General features: G+C 38.7%; 1 protein-coding gene across 2 annotated transcripts; it reads right to left on the reverse strand.

Annotated features, from left to right (window-relative positions):
* Positions 1–507: 507 nt before the first annotated feature.
* On the reverse strand, positions 508–24,455 carry PPIG (peptidylprolyl isomerase G). Of its 2 annotated transcripts, none has more exons than XM_058809298.1 (13): positions 24,297–24,455; positions 19,064–19,143; positions 18,872–18,946; positions 16,661–16,768; positions 16,133–16,177; positions 14,156–14,243; positions 13,038–13,067; positions 12,805–12,944; positions 9,278–9,482; positions 7,414–7,581; positions 6,862–6,946; positions 5,931–6,067; positions 508–5,606 (listed from the first exon to the last, which is right to left on the reverse strand). In XM_058809298.1, the coding sequence occupies exons 2-13, from the start codon at positions 19,122–19,124 to the stop codon at positions 4,487–4,489; spliced, it is 2,262 nt and encodes a 753-aa protein (XP_058665281.1). In that variant the 5' UTR covers positions 19,125–19,143; positions 24,297–24,455; the 3' UTR covers positions 508–4,486. The 2 variants fall into 2 exon arrangements, with proteins under 2 accessions (XP_058665281.1, XP_058665282.1); XM_058809299.1 differs by lacking the exon at positions 24,297–24,455 and adding an exon at positions 24,004–24,023.
* Positions 24,456–25,671: the final 1,216 nt, after the last annotated feature.

Below are 25,671 nucleotides of genomic sequence, written 5' to 3' on the forward strand. Positions count from 1 at the left end.
ACTTCTGTGAGTACAAATATAAATTTAAAACCAATTATATGCATATTCAGCAGTTCAAGATTTCTCCTCTGAACTTATGCATGCTAACTGCCCTATTAGTTTTATTTGAACAATGACTGTCTGATTAGGGAAAGATACTAACTTATTAATCATTTCAAAAAATATACCTTTACCTTTATGTAGTTTTACTATACACTCATCACCTTTTTCATGTTTTATTACTGCTAATCCTTTTGTGAGATTTCATACTAGAACTACAAAACATAATTTCATATGATACTTAAATCACACAAACATGTGAACATTACTTTTGGCCTTTACACAACAAAGTTTTGTTGAAACAGTGTTCGTAATGACATGAATTGTTCAAGGGTGAGAAGTATGACACTAAAAGTACATAAGCATCAAAATGGAAAGCTAAAGTTTTCTGCTAGATAACTGCAGAACTGTAATAAATTCAAATTTTGTAAAATGCAGTTCACAGACTTTTGATATGCGTTTTCTTTAATAATTTAGTTAAATATTGCATTATGAAAATTACTATTTTCAGCAAAGGGAAAGTACATAATAGTTCTTTACATTTTCATTACATCGACTCTGGAAGTGTGGCCAACCATGTCTCCCCCACACAAAAACAAACCTCCTTCAAAACACCAAAACAAAATTAACAAACTCCCAAAAAGAACACTTAAATGGCTGCTGCTTTTATAAAAGTATAGTATGTATATGTTTAGGTTTTCTATTACAAAGAAAGTCCTAAAAGCAGGAATATACATTTTTGCTTATCAGAAAAACAATGAGTCTATCATGCCCCCATAGGTGTTTCCAAAAATACTTTATTTGCTTCAATAAATCAACAGTTCCAGAAAAGGCAGCTAAAGGACTGCTTCTTTTGTTTACATTAACCTAAAATCCATTTGCCAGGCTGACACTATTACAAATCAGACATTTTTGGGGATCACTGCAAATTCTTCAATGCATCTGACAAAGAACACTGCAAGAAAAGCCCGTAGTCTGGAATTTCAGGTACAAAGTGCAAAGTTTCAGGCTAAAATTTTAACAACCAAATAGAACAAAGCATTAGAATGTAACCATTGCCTTTTTTCTTTCTTAAAAACAACCAACTGAAACAAAGACCAACTGAAACACTATGGCTGTGTTAAAGAATTAGCAGACAGCAACACATTTTTTACAGGTAATAGTGTCTACATAACTGCACATTCTATCTATCCACCCTCAGCAAGAATTTCTGCTTCTGAGTTGATGGCAGTACCCAGAGAATCCAGCATAAAGTAACAGTCTCTTTCTAACAAAGTTTAGAAAGCCGCTGTCAATTATAAATTCAGCATTCCAGGTATCTATATCTTGCATGGTATTAGTAAAATCTCAGCATCTATTGTAGATACAGCAGAGAAAGCGTGTCTAACCTTTGGAAGTTATTTCAAGCCTGTATGGACACTTCAACATACACTTAGAAAGTTAGTCCAGTAATCCCTGACCTCATTTCACATTGTGTATTGGGGTTCATGAATTCCCTGGAATAAAGTCAGTTCTGGGGTACCAGCAGAAAAAGCTGCACTCTACTGCTTTCTTCCTGCATTCACAATGAAAGATCACAGCATTGTTTTTACGGCCTCTGGAACACTTCCATTCTTCCAAACCAGTCCTCTGAGCAAAAAGTTAATGAATGACATGACACAGATGTTAAAGATGGCACTGAGCTGTACTGTGACTACAGCACAAGGTGGCTCCTGTGAGGCTGACAACAGTAAAGCTCTGTCATTGAGGGAATAAACACACCCAGGACTGCAAGAGAGACAGTCAGTGTCTCCAGGCAGCAAGAACTGACTAGTGCTTGGGGACAGCTTGCTGTCCCTGGGATTGGGCTTAAGTCCCAACAAATTCTTAATCAGTATTCTCAATTTCCAGTCTGATAAAGAAAAATACAAATCTGGCAAACCCTCACTTGTATAAGACTGCAATTGTGTTTCTGTTTAAACTACGTGCTCATCAACAAACCAATTTACTACCAAATACAACACAGGCAACTGTATCTCACCACCTGCAATTTAGTGTAGCCAGCTTTTGAACAAAACCCAAGTACATTAAAAAAAAAGAAAATGGGCTTTGTGCCACCAACTCAGATGAATCTTTAATGTGCTGTGAAAGAATTAAAGTCCATTTTTGTACAAATAATTTTCTGAACTGTAACAAAGTCCATACAAAAGGGTATGCAAGTGCATATTTTAAAATAAGTAGCTACAACTGCAAACTACAATTTGATTTAATATTTGAGATTTTAAAATAAACACAATTTAAAAAAATATTCTATGGATTGCTGTATTGCTGACTGCCTGTATTTTCCTCCCTTCTTCTACAGCAGAGTCAGTATAGTTGCAGACTGTTTTGTTTACATGCTTATACAAGCTTCAGTGATATTGGCAAGAATATTCTCAGTAGTGCAAATAAACTTCTTCAGCAATAGCTTGCTCATGTGTCAGCTCTATTTAAAATCATGAAACAACATTGCAAAATTTTTAAATGGGACTCTGAAGCACATGGCATGCATAGCACAGTATAAATGGTTAAGCTGTCACACAAAATTTTCTGAAGCCTAACTTCCTATCTTTACTCTTACTACAGTCCCCCAAAATAGGACTACAACTTCTCCAAAGTCCTACAAAGTTCAGACAGAAGAGATCCACTATAAAGGTCTTTGGTTCACTCCTCTGAGTTCTCTTAAGTAACTGCTGTGTCATCCACCACACGTGGACCAGGAACATTTTTAAACCTTCCGCATAAAATGACCACTGAAATGCAAAATCCATAGGAGATGTTTCTAAAACACAGTAAAAAAGCACTTGACAGCCAAATCAGCTCCACTAACCATTCTGCTAAAAAGTCACTCTACACACTTCTGTGTTCTTCCTTTAAAAACATTGCTTATGTTGCTCACAATTTCAGGTTTTCTTTTGCTTTCAAGACACAACAATTTTTCTTTAGAATAACAACTGTCTGGACCACAATGGCAAGCAAGCTTCAACATTTCTCCTAATCTGCTGTCAGCAAATACTGATCACAAAGTGAAAACGTGAACAAACTCATTACCAAGACAGTAAAAGCAAGTTGTGCCATCTAGTGAATGATTTGGCAAAAATTTCAACGATTACAGTATTGTTTTGCTTTGACACAGGTTAAGATTAATGCTTGTCACTGGCCTTTACGACTTTCAAGATTTGCCAGTCTTAGATGTGAATGGTTTCATGGACTGAAAGGAGCACTGGGGTTTGTACCAAATCTATCCTTTCAGACACTGCACTGAGTCACCACACAGCAGCTGCTCTTTGGGGATTGCACATATGGGGGCACTGCTGCAGCAGCACAAACCAAACTCCTTCTCTTCCACGTGAAAGGGTGGTGGTGAAATACAAACTGGGATGAGACCTAGAGGCAGGAGAGGAAAGCAGAAAAGGGAGGGAATTGGTTTGAGGGACATAGTAGAGAACAAGAAGGAATTCAGAGTTACATTCTTTAGAATGAGGGGAAACAAGGAAGAAAGCAAATTTCAGTTAAAAAAAAAACAAAATTAAGAGTATGTTTTAAAACATTACTTGAAATTCTGTTTCAACTACTCCAAAGACCAGTACTGGAGAACTGCAAGAGTTTTCTCATGGATTTGTTAAGAAACAAAAGTTGAAAGGATTTCATGGTTCCTTATCTGACCCCTGCAAACTCAGGTAATCTGTTTCATCTCTGTGCATCTCACTGATTAGGCAACTGAAGCAGGGCAGTCTGAAGCATTCATTTCTGCAGTAGATGACATGAAAGCACAGAATGGAGAGGTTACAGGGGAGAAAAGTTATGCTGATGAGCACTTCAGATTTTTTTTTTAGGACAAGGAAATAACTACGAAACACAGATGACTGCCTTACTACATGAATGAATTCTACTGCTGGCAGTGACAGAATTACAAAGAAAGATTTACTTAAATTAATTCATTTTGTGATTACAATAAAAACTAACATAATTTACATCTACAAATAAATTTCCTTAGGATTTATACCTACTGAAAAACAGATGTAGCAAGACTGGAGTAATGAACACCTTGCAATATTCTCCTAGCTTTAAGATGACATGTAGTTTATCTGCAGCTTTCTTCTTCACATATGGAACAAGCCTCTTCACAGGCAGCCATTGCTTGCACTGAACTATGTTCATCAGGTAAAAAATAAAAGTGGCATGGAAGTCACCTTTCTAGCTGACAACACACAAGAAGGATACATAATCCAATGAAATATTTAAAACACAGCACACTGTATTACACATGTAATTTGTTTTTCATTTCAAGTTTATTAAAACTTTAGCAGTACAAATGATCCAGGTTTTAGATTATCAAAAGACCAAACTGAAGTCCACATCTTTAAAAAAGGCGTTCCCCAAAATGTCTCTAAAATTTTGAGACAATGGAAACATTAAGTCCACAAACTCATCCATGCCTGTCATCATCTGTTCCAGGACTTGTTTCACGATCAGACTTTTTATCCTTACTAGGGGCATGATCTCTCTCCTGACTCTTTGATTTTTGGTTTACTTCTTTTTCTGCTGAGGATCTGGTCTTTTCCTTTTCTTTACTGCTGCGTGAATATGATTTTTTTGATTCTCTCTCTTTGCTACTTGTTCTCTTTTTTGAGTCTGGACTTCTATCCTGATCTCTAGTAGACTTCTTATCTCTGCCAGATTCAGGACTACTACTTTCACGGCTTTTTGAACGCCTCTTCCTTTGGCTTTCACTATCATTCCTCTTATATGAGCTTCTACTTTCCCTATTTGAATACCTCTCCCTGTTTCTGCTTTGACTTTCATCTCTCTCTGAACTCCTTGATTCTCTCCTCCTCCTGTTTTCTCTTCCTCTGTATTTATCTGGTGTACCTCTCCTTTCTCTGCTTCTTGATCTTCCTCTCCTCCTTGTTTCTCTATCTCTATTCCTTGAATAGTCCTTACTTCGGCTGCGATCCCTGTCCCTGCTTCTGGATCTCCCTCTCCTACCCCTGTCTCTGCTTTTGCTGCGATCCCTTGTCCTGCTGCTGGAGCTGTGTTTCCCTCTAGCATGCTCATGCTCTTTGCTTCTTGACTTGCGTTTCTCCCTGTCTTTGCTCTTCCTATGCTCTTGTTCATTACTTCTTGAGCCTGCTCTTTTACTTCTCTCCTTGCTCCTACTTCTTTCTTTCTCTCTCCCTCTAGAATCATAGTGCTTTTCTTTTTCTCTACCTTTCTCATGGTCTCTCTCTTTGCTTCTTGATCTTAGTCTCTTTTCATCATGTCTGCTGTGTCTGGAGTCCCTTTCTTTACTTTTTGATTTCTCTCTGCTTTTACTATGGCTTCTAGATTTAGCTCTCTTCTTGGATTTGCTTTTGTTATGCTTGTCATCTTTTTCTGAATTTCTTCTTGTCTCCCTGTCTTTACTGCTGGATTTGTGATCTTTTTTCTTCTCTTTTTCCCCTCTTCGGCTTGGACTTTCAGAAACTTGCCTGTGGTCTGATATTCTTCTCTCTCTTCCTCTTCCTGGGCTCTTTTGATTATCTTTCTTGGTTTCATTTATTTCACTCCTTGGAGAGAAAAAGATACAATTTTTAAAAAGTTTTCATTTCCCTCCACTCTGAAAAATTAAACCTGAAGTGAGACAGCTTCACAACTAAAACTTCACATCAGATAATTTTTATTAATAACTATGTATTTGCAGTAGCATGGTTAAACTAACATACAATTAATGGAATAATCAAGTCAGCACCCTAGCTTCTTAAGGAAAGCGATTGTAATTGAAAATCCAAGGTAATAGGTATTACTTTTATTTAAACAAGCAAAAAAAAAATTAAGAACTAAAATTTTTTTTAAAACCCATATGCACATGTTCCAGAAAGAAATAATCTTACTTGTCTCCTTTTATCCACCTTTCTCCACTAGAGACTCTCATTCTTTGAGCTCTTTGCATTTCTTGCCTCCAATGTGGAGGAGTTTCACTGCGCCGGAATCGATCTCTTGACCTGGATCTGGAAGGTGTCCGGTAACGCTTGGAGGAAAAGAGAGAAAATCCTGCCTTAGTTTGAATTTCACATGCTGTGATACCTAAGCAACATTTGCACCCTGGCACTTTGTTCAACATAGCACCTAACAGGACACTTCACATGTATATACCAAGTTTCCACTGAGTAGTTACTAACTTACTGAAAATGTATCTGACATTTAACTAAAGAGGGAATACACCAACTGCGATCAAATAACTGATTTTAAGGTGAAGTCTACACCAGGATTTTTGTAGTCTCATGAGAGGTTTTCTGCTACTTTTAATTTGCACAAACGCTAATGTTTGTTTACTAACAATGAAGATTTGTATCTTTGACAGGCAATGCAGAAACAATACTTCACACTTGTTAAGGATTTTAGTAAGAATTGGAGGAATAGAGACTTCACTTATTAAAAATATTTGCTTCATGCAGCACATAGCATATGGCTTCACAATATTCAAAGAACCAATTTCACAGCTCCCCCCTGCCAAAAGGGGGAGAAGTCTTCCCCACATTCTTAGCACTGATGGTACTGGTTCTGTGTTCACTAGAATCCTTCTTGAGCTAGTTCCATTCACCTATTTAAATATTACCATATTAACTTAAATAAAATATTTTAATGGTTTTTTCTCACCCCCTTCTTCTCTTTTCTGTCCTCCTTCAAGCCTCAGTCCTCACATCAATTATGATGCATTTATTTTTTTAAAATCAAGTATCCCAATGAATATGATTAGTAACACCAGCAGTGAGGCTGCGCTACCACCGTGCTTATTTTGAAGAACAGATTGCAAACATTTACCCTTGGTCCTCTTCCTTTTATTTTCCTTCCAGATCTGGTGACTAACAGTCTTCTCTGGTATGTTGACTGTGAGTTTGACAGATTACTAAAAATAATTTAAAAAGAATGATATTGTTTGTACAATTAAAAAAGGAGGAAAATCAGCATTACAACCTCTTCAGAAACTAAATGAAAACACACAATTATATTTCACAGCAGACAGTAACATCTACACAGTAAAACTTCAATTTGTGACCACAATAATTTTACAAGATTTCCAGGTTTTAGACTCAGACTGGACAGTTGCAATGCATGCTAAATGAAATTAAGCCAGTCATTATACATTCTTTACTCACTAAAACCCTTTTCAAAGACTAAGCCTTTGTTCTAGGACAAAGACAACAGTTTCCAATAAACGGAGAAATCTATTTTTCATCCAGCAGTGCTTACAACATAGAACTGTTCAACATGGAACAAATTCAACATTAGAGCTCTAAACAGTAATGTGACCATACCACTGCCAGACTATACTATGTGACCATACCATAGTCAGACTGAAACCAGATATATTACCTTTCTCTTTCCTTCTCTCTGCTTTTTCTCTCTTTTTCTTTCTCATCTACTTTAGGAGGACTTTTCCTCATCAGGAACCGGTTTTCAGGTATGGGAGGAATTTCTTCAGGACGGACAGTAGATAATGGCTGTGCTTCAGTATTTTCATCTTCACTTTCACTGGATGAACTTTATTTTGTATAGAAAATATGCACAATGAGTTATCTGTATGAAGGAAGACCCTTCAATCTATCTATTTAAATAATTCAGAAATTCTCTTAATTCAATATACAATGATACCACAAGAACCTCAGAAAACAGAGCTATTTCAGAAACAACTTTTTTTCCCCCATGATATATTTGCTCCAAAGTATACAACAGCAGTAGATTTCTGACCAACACTTTTTCTCTACTAAAGACAATGGTGCAACACTGAACATAGACATACTGTCTATTTAGATGCAACTTTTTAGTTTATTTTCTTTTAAAAACACTTTCAGGAGACTAAAAATTCAGATTTCACACTAGAATTTGTAACTGTCTACAGACTATAGTAATTCCAAGAAATTTAAAACTTCTGTGAAAAGGGCTTAGGTGCACAGAAACAGCGTTTAGGCAGCACTGCCATAAGTAAACGTTTCTTAAATTCCACTGCTAGCTTAGAAAAATGTGACTTGCACTGTGTCCATTATGATGCTTATATCCCCAATCATCTGTTCTGTTTATGCTGGATGTTAGGTTCTGCACATTAAGGCTGGTTGTGAGAGCAAAGGGGGGAAGAAGAATCCCAGAATTTGTTATCAGGAGCTGCACTTGCTCCCTGCATCCTTCTCCTGGACTGTGCTCTCTGCAGCAGAAACAGTGGGACAGAGCTCTCCTGTGCTTTTAGTTAGTTTTTAGCTAGCTGAGGCAGTGAATTTCCCTGGACTGTGGTTTTTCTTCTTCTTGGAACTGTTTGAACCTGCACTGGACTGAAACCCAGAAGAGCACCAGGAGCTGACACCTGTGGCCACCAGGGCCTGGGACACTGCATTCCAGCACCGGAGGGACTGAACACAGACTGAGTGAGCCCAGTTACAGCCCATGACAAGACCTTTCTGAATTTGTCATCCATTCAGAACAGTGAGAGGCTTTATTGTTTAATATTGTTCATTTTCTATGCTTGTGAATACTTTGCTTTTTAAATTAACACTTTTTTCTACTTTTCTCCAAGGAAATCCTTTCCCAAACCAGATGGGGGAAGGGCCACTTGAATCTGCTTTTCTAGAGGGACCCCTTTAGGAGTTTCCTCCCAAATTTGCCTTAAATCAGGACAAACTGACACAACTTTTATCTCACACTGAACTATAACAAAACTATTAGTTTCAAAATAACATTCTCAGAAGCAAGACTGCTTTCTCAATTTTATTATCTTCCAGTGAAACTGCAAGAGTTTTGGCACATCAGACCAAAAAACTGAAGTATTAATTACTTAAGAATTATTATTTAAGAACTTATAAGAAGTCAATTTATTAATTTTATGTTTAATTTTCCTATATTCCTGCATAATACATTTTTCTAAGTTCCATCACATATAGTTCAAAATGAATTGTACAGAAGTAAATTTATGGCAACAAACTATCCCTACCCATTTCAAACCTACCACTCCAACTTTTCAAGCCAACTGAAGTGTGAGTTCATTCGTTTACTCCTTTACATGCTGAAGTACATAGGCACATGAACATGACCCTTCACTATCATATCAGAAAATTTATTCTTGTATATGGAAACCAACGACCTCCCACACTGCAAACCCTGCATTGCTATGTAGTCTGCAGCTACTAAGACAAGAGAATGGTACTGTATGGTGTACATGTAACAAAACAAAATAAATCGCAAAACTGACCTTTTCTTGCTTTTCTTTCTCTTCTTCTTTTCTTTCTTATGTTTCTTGGAATTTCTTTTGTGTTTCTTTTTTCGTTTTTTAGATTTTTCTTCTGAAGCACTCTCAGAATCCGATGACGAATCAGAAGATGATTCGGAATCGCTTGAACTTTCTGAGTCACTGGATGAGGAAGATGACTTGTGTCTCTTCTTTTCTTCTTTCTTAGCTTTAGATCAGAACAGCAAAGACACATTTTAATATCAAACACTTCTAAACTAATCTAAGAAAAATCACCCGTCTTGCATCTGTCTCTGTATCTTGTATCCTGGTATGGACAGGACCATTCTCTCTTGTATCTCTCAGCTTCTTATAATTGTGTCATGAGATTTATCAAAATACTTAAGAACAAATTGATATTTTGGAAAAAAAAATGTTTCTCCATAGTACAATAAAGGATATGTCTAGGAAAACAAGACATTTTCATAATTTGGACTTATGAAACCAAATCTAAAATTTATACTGTCAAGCATTTGCAGAACTGTGTAAGTTTTCTGATGATGTTTTATACAATGTAAGCTACTTACAAAGAAGTTGTTAAAATTTATTTACACGTGTTTATAAAAAAAATTCTCTAGCTTCAGGTTTCACCTGACTTCATCAAATCACTAATATGAGAAATTCTGACTAGGACCTCTTCTACAAAACTGGTACCAAAGTCCCACCAGTCCTTAAGAAAGCTAATGTAACGTTTTTTGGTCCAGTTTATCTTGTGAGCTGTATTAGCTTAGCTAGTCTGTAATAACCTTTCTAAATACTGGGTTAATACTTTGCTTTCTTCCTTTTTTTTTTCTAGCCAGAACTTAAGATTTTCCCTAGAACTTTAGGATCTTCTAAAAATTCTACCACTTGGCCAGAGAAATTCTTCTTTTATAATTTTTTAAAATCTTCTCCTTTTCACTTATTCCTCCAACTTTAAGGAACTAAAAAAAAAAAAAAAGAAAAACAAAGGAAAATATAATAAACATTCCACTTTTCTAGGTGATCATCCTCTCAAACCCCATGTTAAAAGCTTATCAAGGCCTCTGCAATATTGTAATTATGATCATGGCATCATTCAATTTATAGCATCCAGTAACATGGCTCAGTCATCATACACTCATTCTTAAATAAATCCAATTCTTCCACCTAAGGAGATAATTTGCATAGTTGATAAAGCACTTTATCTGGATATTCACTGTGTGAAAATCAGATCAACTTTCCTCAACTTTAACCTATGACAAAAACACTCATACCCAGCACCTTGCTTATACTGTGATTCCTTCTGCTAGTGGCATCTTGACATCTTAGCTATCTTACCTGCTAAACCCAGGTATTCTATTTTCATTCCATGAAGGCCTAATCCCTTTGTCTGGTAGGCAACACAAAGAAACTCATACAATAAATACTTAAGACTCCCTTGGTATCCTAATGTATCCTCCCACAGAAATTCATCACTGTAGCTCCCTCACAGGCAACCTCCTTATTCCTTTGTCTTAAAATGAAGTTCTTAAAAGCAGTCTTCCCTGATAATTGCCTCATAATTCACATAATCAGTTTGCATTTACCTCCCACAGTACTATACCACAAACAGTTCCACTATTAGATGGCTCTGTTGATGATCTTGCATGACACTGACTGCATCCCAGAAACTGCTCCTATATGGATTCCCCTCCCAGTAACTGACAAGTACAAGGACGTCTCCTGCTCCACTTGTGACCTTTGGACAACAGCTTGACAGCTGATGTGCTGTCACACTTTTCCTCCTTTTTCCACTGCTTCAGGCCAGGACACCTCATTAGAGGTTCCATGCTGGGCATTCAAAGAACAATTCCAGCCATGCTGCCATCTTTCACAGTTAGCAGCCCATTTCTCACTGGAGGTCTTGCACACAGCCTTCCCCTTTTAAAAGCAGGATTCTCTGCACACCAGAATTTCCACCATGCTCTGTCACAGCATGTTTATCACGCTGGCTGTGCATTAGGGCCCATCAAGGCCATCGTCTTCCCCCACACTCTGCTCTGCCCTTCACGTGCCTGATCCTGGTGTGTAAGGCTTCTTGTTCTCCAAACATTCCTACTGCCCATCACTATCAAGAACTGAGCCTTATAGCTCCATAGACTGGGGATCCCATCACCCTGGCACCAATTTCCCTCCCTGGCACACCAGGCCAGCTACAAAAACCAGAGCTGCCACGAATGCAGCAGTACTGAGTCAGAGGTACAAGAACATAGACAAAAGGGTAAAGGCAACACAAGTCAAATCCTTTCAGAAGCCTGATCTCTTTTAAGAGAAGTTAGAGGGAAAACAAAATTTTTGTATTTATTTCTTTGGATGACAAGCACTTTAACACTCTGCCTAGATCATCACTGCTCAGTGACAAAAATTTCATTTAGTCATTCAAGAGTCCTAGAGTGGACTTCAAAGGGAGTGTGATGATCCAATGAAGACATCTATGCAAGTGGGCATCTCATTGCTTAGTTTCACCCATTCTGTAGCTATACTGTTGTATTTTCCAGTTACAGCACCTGTGCATTTCCCAAGAGATGTCATGCTACAGAATACTGTCCAAAAAACCCATAATTGTATCCTAACACATGGCATGATCCAGAGCCTTTCAGAAGTCAGGAGCCAAAAGATAACTCTGCTTTGAATTCTGCAGTATTGAAGAGATCACCTCAGACACCGAAGTCACTCTGCCAAATATCACAACAAATGAGCAACAAGGAGGTGAAAAAACAAGAAGCTGAAGTTCAAATGCTTGTATTTTCCTTTGCCCAAACAAACCATTATTCTTGTCCTTCAAAATCCTTGGTGTAACCCTTCCTAGTACATACCAGAACATGCTAAGAATGAAACAAACAGAAGCAAACAGAATAAGCATCTTGGCTTTCTGCTAAGATTCTCCATAGTGACAGGAACATCTTAGGTTCTGCTTCTCTTATAAAATAAGGCTTGATTCAAGCTCTCATACCATGTTCAACTCTGCAATGGCAGAGCAGGACATCCCTTACAGAACGAAAGACAGGTCCTGTCATATTCCTCTTTAAGAACAGATTATAGTAACTTAAAAAGTGTATGAGCTAGAGGGCCAAATCCAGACTTTTATAATTTTCAAGTGTCTGTTTTGAAAAGTTACCTTAGAGCAACCTGAAACAAGTTCAATACTTACCAAAGAAGTGTAAGTTAGCAAATAAAGTCAGGCTGCCACCAATCTCAGCACAGCACTCTACTTGATATGACAAGTGCTGGCAAGCTTTGTACCAAAATGTAGTGAGTATAAGAAAACTCAAGACAGGAGGAGCTTTGAAAAAAAGCATGAATGACTGTTCTTTAATGTCTTTTGCATCAACAACTTTTAAGTTCTTTAGAAGACGGATTGCTCTACAATGTCATACACCTTTTCACCAACCATGCCATCATCTATCTCAAGTAAGTTCCTAAATATTTTTATAAGCAGCCAGCATGGAAGAAAACAAGAAAATTACCCCATATATACAGTTCAACTTTACCTTTGGATTTTGGAATTAACTCTCCACAACTCAGTATGCGTACTTCAGCATATGGTTTACTAGATGCATCTGTTTTCTGGTTTTCTATTTCTCTCACAACTTCCTGACCTGAGATGACTTGTCCAAAAACAACATGATGCCTGAAGAACACAAACAAAAGTAAGTAGTCTTAGCACTTAACTTTCTCAAGACACTTCCCAAACAAATGTAAGAAGAAAATAAGACATACTTACCCATCTAAATGAGGTGTAGGTTTAGTTGTTCTGTTGTTTCCAGATTTTAATTTAAAAAAAAAAAACAAAATCAGTATTAGCGAGAAGCCATCAGCATTCAAAGCATGTAATCTACACATAGGAAGGTGAACATTATTTTGAGTGTACTAACAAAATTGAACAAAACCAATATATATCAGTCTATGTTTGTGTGCAGTTAAAAATATTTAATGTTTTATATGTTATACTAGCTATTCAATTAAAAACTTTGATTATTAGATTTTACTGAAAAAAAAAAACCAAAATTGCACAGAGATTTTTAGACAGAATCCTCATGTAGGATATAATAAGTTTCTACTCAATGAATTATATAAATACTACCAGGAACAGACACAAAAGTCTGCAGGAAAAATGCAAATAACCTTTTAGACATTAGAAAAGAACCAGAAAACTGGAAGAAAAAATAGCTGCATGTAGAGATTAACTGACACTCTCTCAGCTTTCCCCCATATTGGCATTACTAAGGCATACATGTCAGTTATGGAAGAGTAGAAAACTGGGATGATTAGAGCAATGATCATTTAGAAATCCCAAAATAAAGTTTTAATGCTGACATCCACAAGTCGTTATGCTAACTAAAGCCATGAAACATGGGTAAGAGTGATGTATTTTGAGAATATTTTCTGTAGATAATTTAGAATTTAAAAGAGTCTACTGCAATGTATTTTTAGAATTTAAATTTTACCTATAAGTAACACTGTACTGGAAAGCTATTTTGTGATTAGAAAAAGCCCTCTACTACGTTGGAGAGCCCCCAGAGCTGTTTTGCCACCTTCCTGAAAACAGTTTATTAGAGTACTAAGAATCTTACAAGGAACTAACAGGTTTGCTTTTTTGTCCAAGTTAGAACACAGCTACTGAAAACTACTGAAAGCCCTTTTGCACAGAAAATTAAATACAAATAAGCACATCAGGGCTAAAAATAAGCACATCAGGAAAATGGCTACTTCCAGGCAACCTGGTAAAAAAACATCAATTTTGGCTTTGCACAGGAGCCAGTCTTCAATATTTAAAAGGATTCCCTTAACAGCTCACAAACAGCAAACCATACACACATTTTAAGACATTTCAATACTTACATAAAGAACTGTGAACCATTTGTATCTTTCCCTCGGTTGGCCATTGAAAGGAGAAATTCTTTGTTGTGCTTTACAGCAAAACTTTCATCTAAAGAAAGTGTTTTCAGTTACTTTTTAAGCATACAATATATGCTTAGGTAAATGCTATCATCTCAGTAAATGAATCCTAATTAATTAAATCTGTTAGCCACTTGAATGAAAAGTTGTACTAAAAATAGACTAAAAATAACAGCTATTTTTAAAACATCATTCTGTTCATTCTATGTAACAAGGAGAAATATGAATCCAATGGTTTATAGCCTGAGAGGAAAAAAAATTAAAATTTCGTATTCTTGCACAAAAGATCTGTCTCCTACCAACACTAGCAGAGATGTTTAAGTTGTTGCTCTATTTTTCTTTGGAACAGAAGTTGTGTATTAATGATTAATAAATCCCTAATTTTCAGGCATTTTGTTGTTTTGTTTTTTGGTTTTTTTTCAGTACACACAGAGAGTTTGATAGGAATCCCAAACAACTTGTTTGTCTGACAGACAGATGAATTTATCAAGTTAGCCATTAAGAAAATTAGTTTAACTTCAATGAATCCTACTTCTTACGAGCAAGGAATTGTTAATAGTTCAAACTAAATCCCAATGAAATTAGGAAATGAAAAAAGCATAAAATATAATCACTATTCATTTAAGACTCCTGTAAGAAATAATTCTCTCCCTTTTTTCCCAAAACAGCAAAAAGGCTTTTGGGGGAAGGAAATTCTGCAGACATGAGGACATTTGTTCAATACTGTTTGGATACAGATGGCAGGAGGAAGTGTTAACAAAGAAAAATGTACAATACTCATAATGCTACTGTCACCAGCCATGAAAGGGACAGTCCCACTCACTCTGCAATCACCTGTACAATAGCATCAAGTGTCAACCTAATCCTATGGTGCACTGGTTAATTTACCCACAAAAGCAAAACTTTCCACAAATTCAGTTCCATACTGTGACCAGCCAAGTTGAACAGCCAGCCCACTATTACCAGAAGATAAGTGGAGGTTGTGCTCATTTTTCCATTTCTCCCAGCCATACGTTTCCTCAAATCCAGCTATTCATTTGTGTTAGTTCTTATGCTTGCCAAGTTGGATCCACTCACTAACATGGGAATATATAATTTTTTTTTTTTGCTACAATTTTTAGGCATTTTAGCAAGCCGAATCAGGCTAAAGTTTGATGGGAGAGTCAGTGCAAGGTAAGGCCTCCTCCCTCTTTTGGCAGTTGCAAACTGTTGATTCCACTCAAGGTCTGATATAAATTTGCAGCCTGGCCCAACTACACCAATGAATAATTCCTGTGTGTGCTGCCAGCTTAGACAACAACCAATGGCAAAAAAAAGTATCTGGGAGGGGAGAGGGGCTTAATCTTGCCTGGGTAGCAGCTACCAGCACCTGGGCTTAGGTGTAACACAACAACTGCTCCAATAAACAAGATGCTCCACTACATTCTGGGCAAACACAGGCTGAGAAATGCAGCAACTATAGCTTCTTCTGCAGCACTGGCTGAGAAAGAACCAGGACTGTGAGAAAACTAAAGGCTCTACCATCCTGGGTTCAGGAAAGCAGAGCTCTGTGTGTTTTTTAAATAAAAATTTGCAAGGAAACCCAACCCCATCAACACCTTTCTCCTTTTCCCTCAAAGAGAAGATCATCCCCAGCTTTTAGCTAGCTGAGCAAGCCAAAAGTAAATATCTAAAACCAGCAATAAAAATGTAAGTCTGGTAAAAGGGACAAATACACAGGAGATCAGTTTTAGTTTTTTGTTCATTAAAATGGTTCATATCTTAAAAGTAAAATAACTTTAACAGGACAGTCAAAGGCCTTCAAGACCAGACAAAATCTTTTTAAAAAATGGAATTCAGGTTTACAGAACAGAGACTACAGAATGTAAAGGTAATTGTTTAATTTAACACCAAAATAGAACAGACATATAGAACTCTTACCTTCAAAAAAGCCACCATAAATGGATTCTCCTCCTCTGCCATTTCCTTAAAAGAGGAAAAGTGAGGGTTAAAGTAGTGATTGAAAGAGTTACATTATGTGGAAGGTACTTCACAATACTCATGTAACTGCATCCAAGTCACTGACATTATACTTCAAGATATGCATTTTTGTAATCCAGAAGCAAAAAAACTTGGAAAACAAGAAAATATTTTCCCATGTATTTAGCAACAATCTTCCTCTTTATTTCCCAGCAGCAGATACAATATTTAATTCTCATGCTTCAACCTTTCAATAGCAGGTAAGAATGGTTCTCTGAATGACTGAGATAACTTGAGCAAAAGTGGGTGAATGCACATATAGAAGTTTATTATACAAATCCTCATGGAAAGGATCTCACACAGAAGAAAGGGGGAAAAGCAGTGATATCTGTCAGAGAATAATTAATTTAAATAAATGGTTCTATATAGAACTTTTGCAATGTTTTATTACATGAGTGGCAAAATTTTCTTTAAAGATTCATGTCATACCTTCACTGAAGTCGCCTCCTTGGATCATAAAATCTTTCACTACCCTGTGAAACAGACAACTTTTGTAATGCAATGGCTTTTGGGTGGACTTTCCTGTACCCTTTTCACCTAAAGAAGAAAATGAACAAAACCAAAAATTACTCTCTGCATCTTCATTACAGAAAAAGTTCTATGTAAAGCACTCAAGCAAAATCATCTTCTGTGCTCTGAAAAACTGGCCTGTGAGGCAGACTTACCTGTAAGAAAGTGGCATTTAAGAAAGCAGTGCAAAAATTATTTTTTGTCTCTACAGTTATACTAGAAGAACACCTTACTGACATTAGTATACAACTGTGGTCACTGCCATCCAAACTGACTGAAGCTAAACATCCAGTTTATATTTATGACAACTGGTATTGCTCAGATACACGCAAGAAACAATCAGATCTGTACTTAAAAACCAGCAAGGCTAAGGTGCCATAAAAACTTGTAAGAAAGCCACAGAGGCAGGGGGAAAGGGGAGGACTTTCATTTCCCCCTCACTCATTATGACAATGCCATCTTCCTCCCTTGTATCAGCTCTGCTGTTTAAGCAAACTCTGCTTCAGCTACAACACAATGGCCTGTCCCTGCTCACAGAGAGAGAATTTCTGCTGAGTTAGCCACATGAACGGCTCATGGTGGGTCCTGTGAAGGGAACAGCAAGGTAATCAGTGGGACTTCTCAGGGAAGACCACCTCCTCTTCATGCTGGCAAACTGTTAGACAGCATTTTCCTGTAATCTTATTCTGAGCAATTAAACTGGAAGCTTTTGTCAAGGGCAGTTCCTCTGAACTTACAGACTGGTGTCTCCATATGGATTTGAATAGCTAGAACAAAACCCACTTTTGATAAAACTCTGCTAAGTGTGAAGCTGTGTATGTTCCACTAACTTGGTGTATGCCAGGAAAACATGGAGCTGTGGATCCCTGTTTTACAAAGGCGGCACACACTTTTCAAACCTCCCAGAAAAAAAGACGAGCAAGGAAAACAAAAATTGAAAGTTTGAGTAATTTGCTGATGATCAATACCAAACTTTTTGCATATTTTTCTCACTATTCTTACATGTGTTAAGGCAGCACAATAGTTCAGGATCTGAATTTGATTATGGATGTCAGCAACAAATGCTGAACTTGATCATACATGTTGCTGACCTGAAATGCTGTTGAAGACTTCAATTCACAAATATAAGACAACAGTAGGAAGTAACACCTTTATTCAATAATCTGACTTTTGGGAGATTGACAGCAGATCAAGAATGCCACAGTCACCTATTAACATAGTCACAGCCATTAAAAATCATTGAAGTTCAAATCTGTTAACAAATTTTGATTATTTGATTTTGCCATTAAACCTACTGTCAGATCAGATAATGCCTACATTCCTGCAGACAACCTGAATGGTGTGCTGCATGATCTAGTTAACTTAATATGAATGTAATCATGTGTCCACACCTGATTCAGATATTAGTACTGCTGAGGGATTCACTATTAACAGCTACAGACTCTTGACCTGAAAAATAACCAAGCTGGATGGAAAGGAAGCAGGAAAAGCTAAGACAGAAAGCAGATATGCTATTTATGTATTCACAAAGTTATTCTTGCAACAATAAACTCAAGTTTTGCTAAGCTGTCGGCATTTGCAACAAAAGTATGCAGTCTGCAGGAAAGTAATTCTCTTTGTAAATGTTTCCAAGGGAGAATCTCTTGAGTATTTTCCTCATGAAATACACTTTCAATAGGAGTAGAAATCACCAGTGTCCATCAAGAAATTAACAGAAAAAACAACTGATGAATAAAAGCATCACCTTTCAAATTCCACAAAGTATCATAAGACTGAAATGTAAGTCTGCATGGTTGACCTCTTGTTGGCTACCTTTCAAGACTGGATGATGTTATATAATGTGAACAGTAATATCTGTGCTAGTAACAGAAAATCAGCTTACTGTGTCTGTATTTAAAGTTGGTTAGTATATACTCCCTGCAACACACTAAGCCAAAGCTACAATTGCTTTGCTTTAAATCATATTTGTAGACTTATATGTGCACCATCAGCTAAATACTTGGAGGTTTCAAGAACCAATTCTGAACTTACTTCCACATTTAAGAATATGTCACAAATAATAACAGACATCAAACTAATTAACATGGCATTACATTAAAAATTACAGAGTAAATAGTAAATTCTACAAACCTGTGCAAAGGCAGCGAAAATTCTCACATGTCTTTGGACACACATCTGAAAACAATTCAAAGACCACTCTTCCAGCTAGAAAAAAAAACCCAAAACACCATATTTACTGTGAAGTTAAAGGTTATTTGTATTATTCCTATACATATCTCATATGAATACCATGCTACTGAATTGACACTTCCATTTTCTTACCGGGTACATTGTTGATGGCTATGTCAAAAAAGCAACGCGGTCTCTGGACCTTTACTCCCATGGCTTCAGAAGTCTAATTACTGTAAGCAATGAAAACAAAATTTAGGGTTTTTTTCTGTGCACCGAAATCATGTGTAAGTCAATACAGGTGTAAGGCAATACAAAAGTCAATAAAAACTGCAGAAAACAAACAAAAACCCCAGAAAGCAAACATTAGCATTTTTTGAAGTTCAAAAAATGCCAAGTACTTTAGGTCATTTTCATGTGTTGTAGCCCCAGTTGAGTGATTTTCATCAAGTTTGCTGCAATAACATTAAATTTAAACTTGAGTGCCACCAATCATAAGCTCAGTAGCACAACATGTCTGATAACAACAGGGCTTTAATAATTTGCACTATTTCTCTCTCAAAATTTCTTTTCAGTTAGAACATGGATATTTTTAACCCTCAATACACTGCATTTTTAATTGTGAACTTGATGGAATTTCACTAGTGAAAGGAATATGAATTTGATGTCAACCCAAAAGATGCTTCCTATACATACATTCAAAAAAATGTGCTATGCAGGACAATCCTGGTAAGTTAGCTCACTTCTTCCTTCCAAAACTCTAAGAAAGGACAAAATATCAGCCCGAGTACTACTCTGAAATTTACTAATTATTCAGCATTCTCAACCACCTTCTGTTTGAAGAGGCTCTTACTTAGTCTAAGTAGAATCTATAACCAAGAAAACTCAAAGCCAACCAAGCACCTAGCACACCACTTCAGCATATCTAAACAAAGGGCTTGTTTCTTTTATGTCTGAAAGTAGAATTACAGTTCAGCTTACAGTATATTGGTGTTTGTTGATGACTACATCAAAAGTACTCACTCTTGTCAGAACAGCTGCATCCACAACCAACATTTCACCAACTGTGTCCCTCAGGGCTCACATTACTTCACACCTCCATCAGGCTCATTATTTTATTTAAATATTTGCAGGATAAAGCTGGCCAGCTCAAGGCCAGGCTGCCAGCAGCTCTTCTCCTCCAAAATTATCTGTGCCAATGGGAAAAGATAACTATCCCAAACTGTTCACAAGCATCTTTCCACCAGGGATTATCACTGATATTTGTTGATGTCCTTAAAAAACACATCTTGGGGAATTTTATTTCCAAAATCACCCGTGCCAGCAGGGATCTGGTAATAGTACTTTTTAACACATACTAGAGCATTTTGACTGAAGAGGCCAAAATGCACTCACAGATGCACATCAACTGAGTATCAGCACATCAAGCAGCCCAAAGAAGGTGACAGCAAGCAGCAATACAGCAGTATTTGCTCATTTTATAGGAGGGAAAAAAACAACCTTCTTTAGAACTGTGCTGAACTACTGATTTGTTTCAGTCCCAGTACACTCCAGAATAGTAAGCAAAGACATACTTAGTAGGAAAAAGATACATTGTGTCCTATTCCTTCACTTGCTTCCCCGTCACCACCAGTTCTCCCAGATTTTTAATTTCTCCTTTACCTTGCCTTTGAATGTGCTTCTTTGCATCAACCTACAATCACCCGCACTGATCTTCATTCAATGTCCAAACGAAGCAAACAAAGTACATAAATCCACATTGCTAGCATTTTGTTTCACACCATCTAAAGGCAGCAAGACTAAACTATACTGATACATATTTCAAAGACAGGCATGCAGAATCTCCAGAAATGTATTTTAATGCAAATGCACAAAGTGAACACAGAGCATATATTCTTTAAGGCTGTGGCTGCAGTCACTTGAAGGCAATATACACGTGGGCTGATGCTACAACAGAGGGTTCCTACACCCCCACGTTTGGCTTGCACACAAGTGCCTACCTGGCTGCACAAAAACCAGGCTTCCCTCCTCCCTCCACAGAATGATACGGCAGCAGCACCTACCAGCCTAAAGTGATGGCAGAGGCACAGACTAAAAACGCTATAAGTTCTTTCCAGTATGGATTAAACTAGAAGTGAATTTATGATTTTGAAATGGGAGACATGAAAATTTGTTCACAGATCCATTCCTGTGACAGAGCTTGCAGCCATGTTAGCATGATTCCAAAGATGTGAACGAAAACCTAAACACATCAACCCTCCATCTCCATAGTTTCCTTAGCATTTTTCCATAAACAACACCATCTTTTCCTCTGTACTTCATGATCGCAAAACTCTGAATTAGCAGCAATGACATCTAGGGAAAGGATTTTTTTTTTCGTTTCACTAACCAGCAGCACAGGATTTTTGTTGCCAATTTTAGGAATAATGTGCTACCCTAGAACACATTTCAGATTTAGGATGACATCTTTGCAATCACATGGATTTAACACACCTATAAGAAAGAAAATATCTGCTTTCCACACAGCTCTATGAAATTTATGTAGGAAGACTTTCAAGTCATCATTAAAAATCCTGCATTATAGGCTTTCAATCTGACAGAAAAGAAAAACCACCTATAAAATAAAACTTTCAACATTTTTGCAGGGAAAAAGGGATTCACACCACTTTTCACCAGGCCTCCTCTCTACAACAATGTTAGAAGTATTTACTGGACTACCAACATAGAATTTGTTTCCCTCTAAAAAAGGAAATCAGACACCTGACAATATCAACTGTTGTCTTCCATGGACATGAGGCAAGGGAGACCTTAGAAAACATCTGTCACCCTTAGATAAGCCCTGACTAAATATGCAGTACATACTCCTAACCCTACTGCACTGGTAAATCACTTATACCACTTTCAGTATGATTTCTTGCAATTATGAACATGAATTTAGTCTTCTTGTACTAAAGTATAATGAATGTACACCCAGTTTCAACACCCAGCTGGGAGAGCATAAAATTCAGCTGAGAAGGTAGTAACATTCTGAAACTGTTTACACAGAAATACAGGCTCCTACTGGACCACCCCCTTTATTTTTCTAGAAAAGGGATTCCTTCAATGAAAAATGCTAAAATATCCAACCATGCTCTTGTCACTTGCAACTAAAAATCTATGTTATCAAGTCTTAGCCATGATTTTCTATTATCTAATTTACACAGAAAGTACTTCTTTTCCTAATTTGTGGAAAAAATACAGGTGTTTTCTGTCAGGTCTGTACACAAGTAAGTGCACTTGTTGCTGTGAATTTGAATAGGTCTGGAACCATGAACTTTTATTTTAAAACTTAAGAAGTGTTAAGAAAAGACAAGTTTATGCTCTGCATGAAACAGGGAGAAAACCTTTTACAGGGTGCAACCTCCAAGTCATGCAAATCCCAAAATTATTTTCAGGAGTGGAATCCTTTCCTACCTGTTACTGAAGAGGAGAGTAAGGCAAGACAACCATGCAGCAGTAAGAGACAGCTCTGAATGCTGACCCATATCTGTTAACAAAACCAAAAAACCTTGCTGTACCATGTTTTATTCTTGTGTTCTACCCCTTTCTCTACTCCTCTAGATCCCTTCCATGCTCCATCCCAGCCTCTGACCTAAACCTCACTGCATTAGAAGATGGCCACATCTTTTCCCTGGCACTCACTGACTCTCTTCCAAATGGAAACTGGCTCCTAAATTACCATCAGAGAAATCATGCTGCAACACACTAAAATCCTTCATTCTGTTACATATTTTCACTCTAAATTCCCTCATAATCCCCAGATTTTCTGAGATCCTGTGAGGAAAAAACCCCAAATCTTCTCTTGATAGCAGCTTGATGACTGCTAGCTAATGAAAGCAATAATGTTTGTTTCACAGAAGTGAAAGAATGGGAAGTCTTAATGAGAAATGTAGTCCCAAAGGGTGCTCTCAGAGAACTACTAATGCTGCTATCCTTTTTATGCTACCCCTCAGATCTACTGCACATACAGTAAACTACATTATTTCTGAAATATTTATAAATAATTTTTACAAAAGAATAAATCAAATTCTGTGAGTTTAGACGAACTAATGCTTCATAAATAATGTCTCACCTACAAATTGTTACCTTATTTTTATCGTGGTAGCACCTAAAAATCTGAGCAATGCTGGACCCCAATGCAATGGGAATAGTGAAACAAAATGGTGGGAAGATTTAAAAAAACACAACAACATAAAACCACACCAAAAAAAAACCCGAAAAAAAACGCTAATAACATTTATCCTTGTCCAAAGAACAGCCTCTTCTGCTGACAATATAGAAAAAACCCACAAAACCTCCAAAATATTCTCTCAAAAAAAAAAAAAAAAGCAACTTAGAAAATAGACTATATGCAAAATAATGGTCTGACATGTCTCTTAAATTAGGTCTCAGATGACTACTAAATATAATTAACTTAACCAGTCAAACATTAGGAAACTACTAGCCAAAACAACTTTACCATTATTTATAAATTTTCTAATGGTGATTGAACTTAAAAGCAATGTTTAGCACTACAACAGATTCTCTGTCCAGTTTCAGTGAGCTATTTCTTAAGTCTTTTAAGTCTCTCAAAGCCTCTTCAAGGCCTCAAAGTACAACCATATACACGCAGTATGTCATGGATACAAACAAAATGAGCCTGAAACTCAATCCTCATGGAAGTCTTTGGAACGCCTCAGGAAATCCCTAAAAGAGAGATGCAGAGGAGTCTCCTGCCAGACACGGTAGCCCCTACAGGCTCCACTTTCCTAGGCGAGGCCTGCAGAAGGGAGAACATGTGGCAGGCAGACAGCCCCGCTCCTTCCTCGTCTAGGGGAGGAGAGAAGACTCATTCAAACTCCCCAGGCAGCGCCGAGCCCGAGCAGGGCGCTCGCTGCGGGCACAGACCCGCGGCCAGCCAGGCTGCGGAGCGGCACAGCCGGCCTGCCAGAGCCGACCCCCGTTGCGATGCGCGCCAGGCCCCGTGCGCCGCTTCACCCACCCTGCCGCTCCCGCCCGCCTCGGGCCGCACTCGCGGCTCCTCACGCCGCTTCCCTCCCGGGGGCCGCCCTCACCGGGATGCGCCGAGCGCCGCGCTCCGCCTGTCCCCCGCACACGGGCGGCCGGGCCTTGCGAGGGGCGGGTGCGAGGAGGTGGCGGGGGCGGCCGCCCCAGGCCCGCTCCGAAGCGGCGGCCGGGAGGGGCCGGAGCTCCTACCCGCGCCGTGACCGAGCTCAGGCCCCGCGGCGCTGCGACCTCCTCCTCCTCCTCCTCCACCGTCCGCCAGGCCTTCGGCGCGGCCCGGGCGAGGGCACTCACTCTGCCGGCCCGGCGCCCGGCACTGCCCGGCGGCGTGGCCGGCACTCACCCGCTGGCGGCCCTTGAAGCCCCGCGCTGCTCAGCGCCGCGCTGCCGCCATGTTGGAGCTGGTGCGGCACGGACTGCGTCAGTGGCGGACAGGGCGGGAGCGGCGACCCGGGGGCGGTGCGCCGGGGGCGGGCGGGGGAGCGCGGCGGCGGGAGCGGCCTTGCCCCGGCCCGGGCACGGTGTAGGGGTCGCGGGCAGCGACACAGCCCAGGCCGGAGGCGCGGGCCGCTCGCGAGGAGCCCGAGCGGCTGGGGGAGGAGGGGCTCCCGCCTCACCGGGCTCGTCAGCGGCGCTCCGCCCCTGCCGCGGCCCCGCCGGGCCAGCCCGAGCGGGCCGGCGCGGGAAGGAGCCGCAGGGGCTGGAGCCGGAGGGGCTGAGCGCGGCAGGTACACGGGCAGCCAAACGTGCATCGGGAACAGTGCTGCTCTTCCCCGCCGATGGGCCCGCGAAATGGCCAAGGGCTGGTAAATGAACCGTCCTGCACGGTGCTGGAAGCGCGCAGGGTTCCTCCAGCAGTACAGCTCGCCAGGGCTTGTAAAGAATTAAAATGGGAATTTAGGCCAACTGTGCAAAAAATGAGCAACTGATAATAGTATCCCATAGGTATGTATTGCAATTCAAAGTTAATCTATCCTAAAATTAAGGAATGAAAGTTTATGGCAATGCCTAAAGTTGTGAGCACCTTCAAAATTAACTAAGACTGGTGCTGAAGTATGTACCTCCTTCGATGGGTTTTAATTCTAACCAGTAGGCATTTGGGTCAGTAATCATATACATAATAGGAAGTGATGGAAGTTATGTGACTGGCTGATGAGAAGTTTATTTGAAGTAAAAACCCCAATGATCTTATGGTTTTATGGAAAAAAAAACCAACAAGACCAGTTTAAAATGTGAAACTGACACCTGTGAGTTCTGAAATCCTGAAGAAGCTGGTGAGTGAACATCTGTTCAAGAAATCAACACTGGCTTTAGCACAGCATGCTTTGTTAAGTCTTGCTTTCCTCCCCTATGTTTCCAGTTTAAAATGTAACATCATTTTATTTAGCATTTTTAATTTGGTTTAGGCATTATTTTATTTTATCCAAATGTATACTTCATAAGTCAAAAGTGAAAAGTTCAGCATCTTGTAAATGAAAAATCTGTATGATTTACAGAAGTCTCCTTTGTATGACCATGGAATTGTTTTCTGCTACACTTTTCTTCTCAGATGCCTTGGAATTGTTATGAGTTTGCACAAGGCCTGACATTCATGAAAGAGGTACTTTATGTGCCACCCTTTGAGCTCACCTGGCAGGGTTTGGGTGTCGCTTTGTTACTTGCATGCCTGTGTAAACTGTAACTGGAGCAATCTGGAATTTGTTAGCAAGATGATACAG

The sequence above is a fragment of the Ammospiza caudacuta genome, chromosome 8, assembly GCF_027887145.1.
Source record: "Ammospiza caudacuta isolate bAmmCau1 chromosome 8, bAmmCau1.pri, whole genome shotgun sequence".
Taxonomy (NCBI): domain Eukaryota; kingdom Metazoa; phylum Chordata; class Aves; order Passeriformes; family Passerellidae; genus Ammospiza; species Ammospiza caudacuta.

Coding starts and splice junctions, on each gene's coding strand:
- PPIG (XM_058809298.1), bottom strand. CDS start 19,124: ATGGGAGTAAAGGTCCAGAGACCGCGTTGCTTTTTTGACATAGCCATC. Junction 16,178..16,660: donor AGGAGGCGACTTCAGTGAAG/GTATGACATGAA, acceptor TCCTCTTTTAAG/GAAATGGCAGAGGAGGAGAA. Junction 6,068..6,861: donor TAAAAGGAAGAGGACCAAGG/GTAAATGTTTGC, acceptor TTTTCCTCCAAG/CGTTACCGGACACCTTCCAG.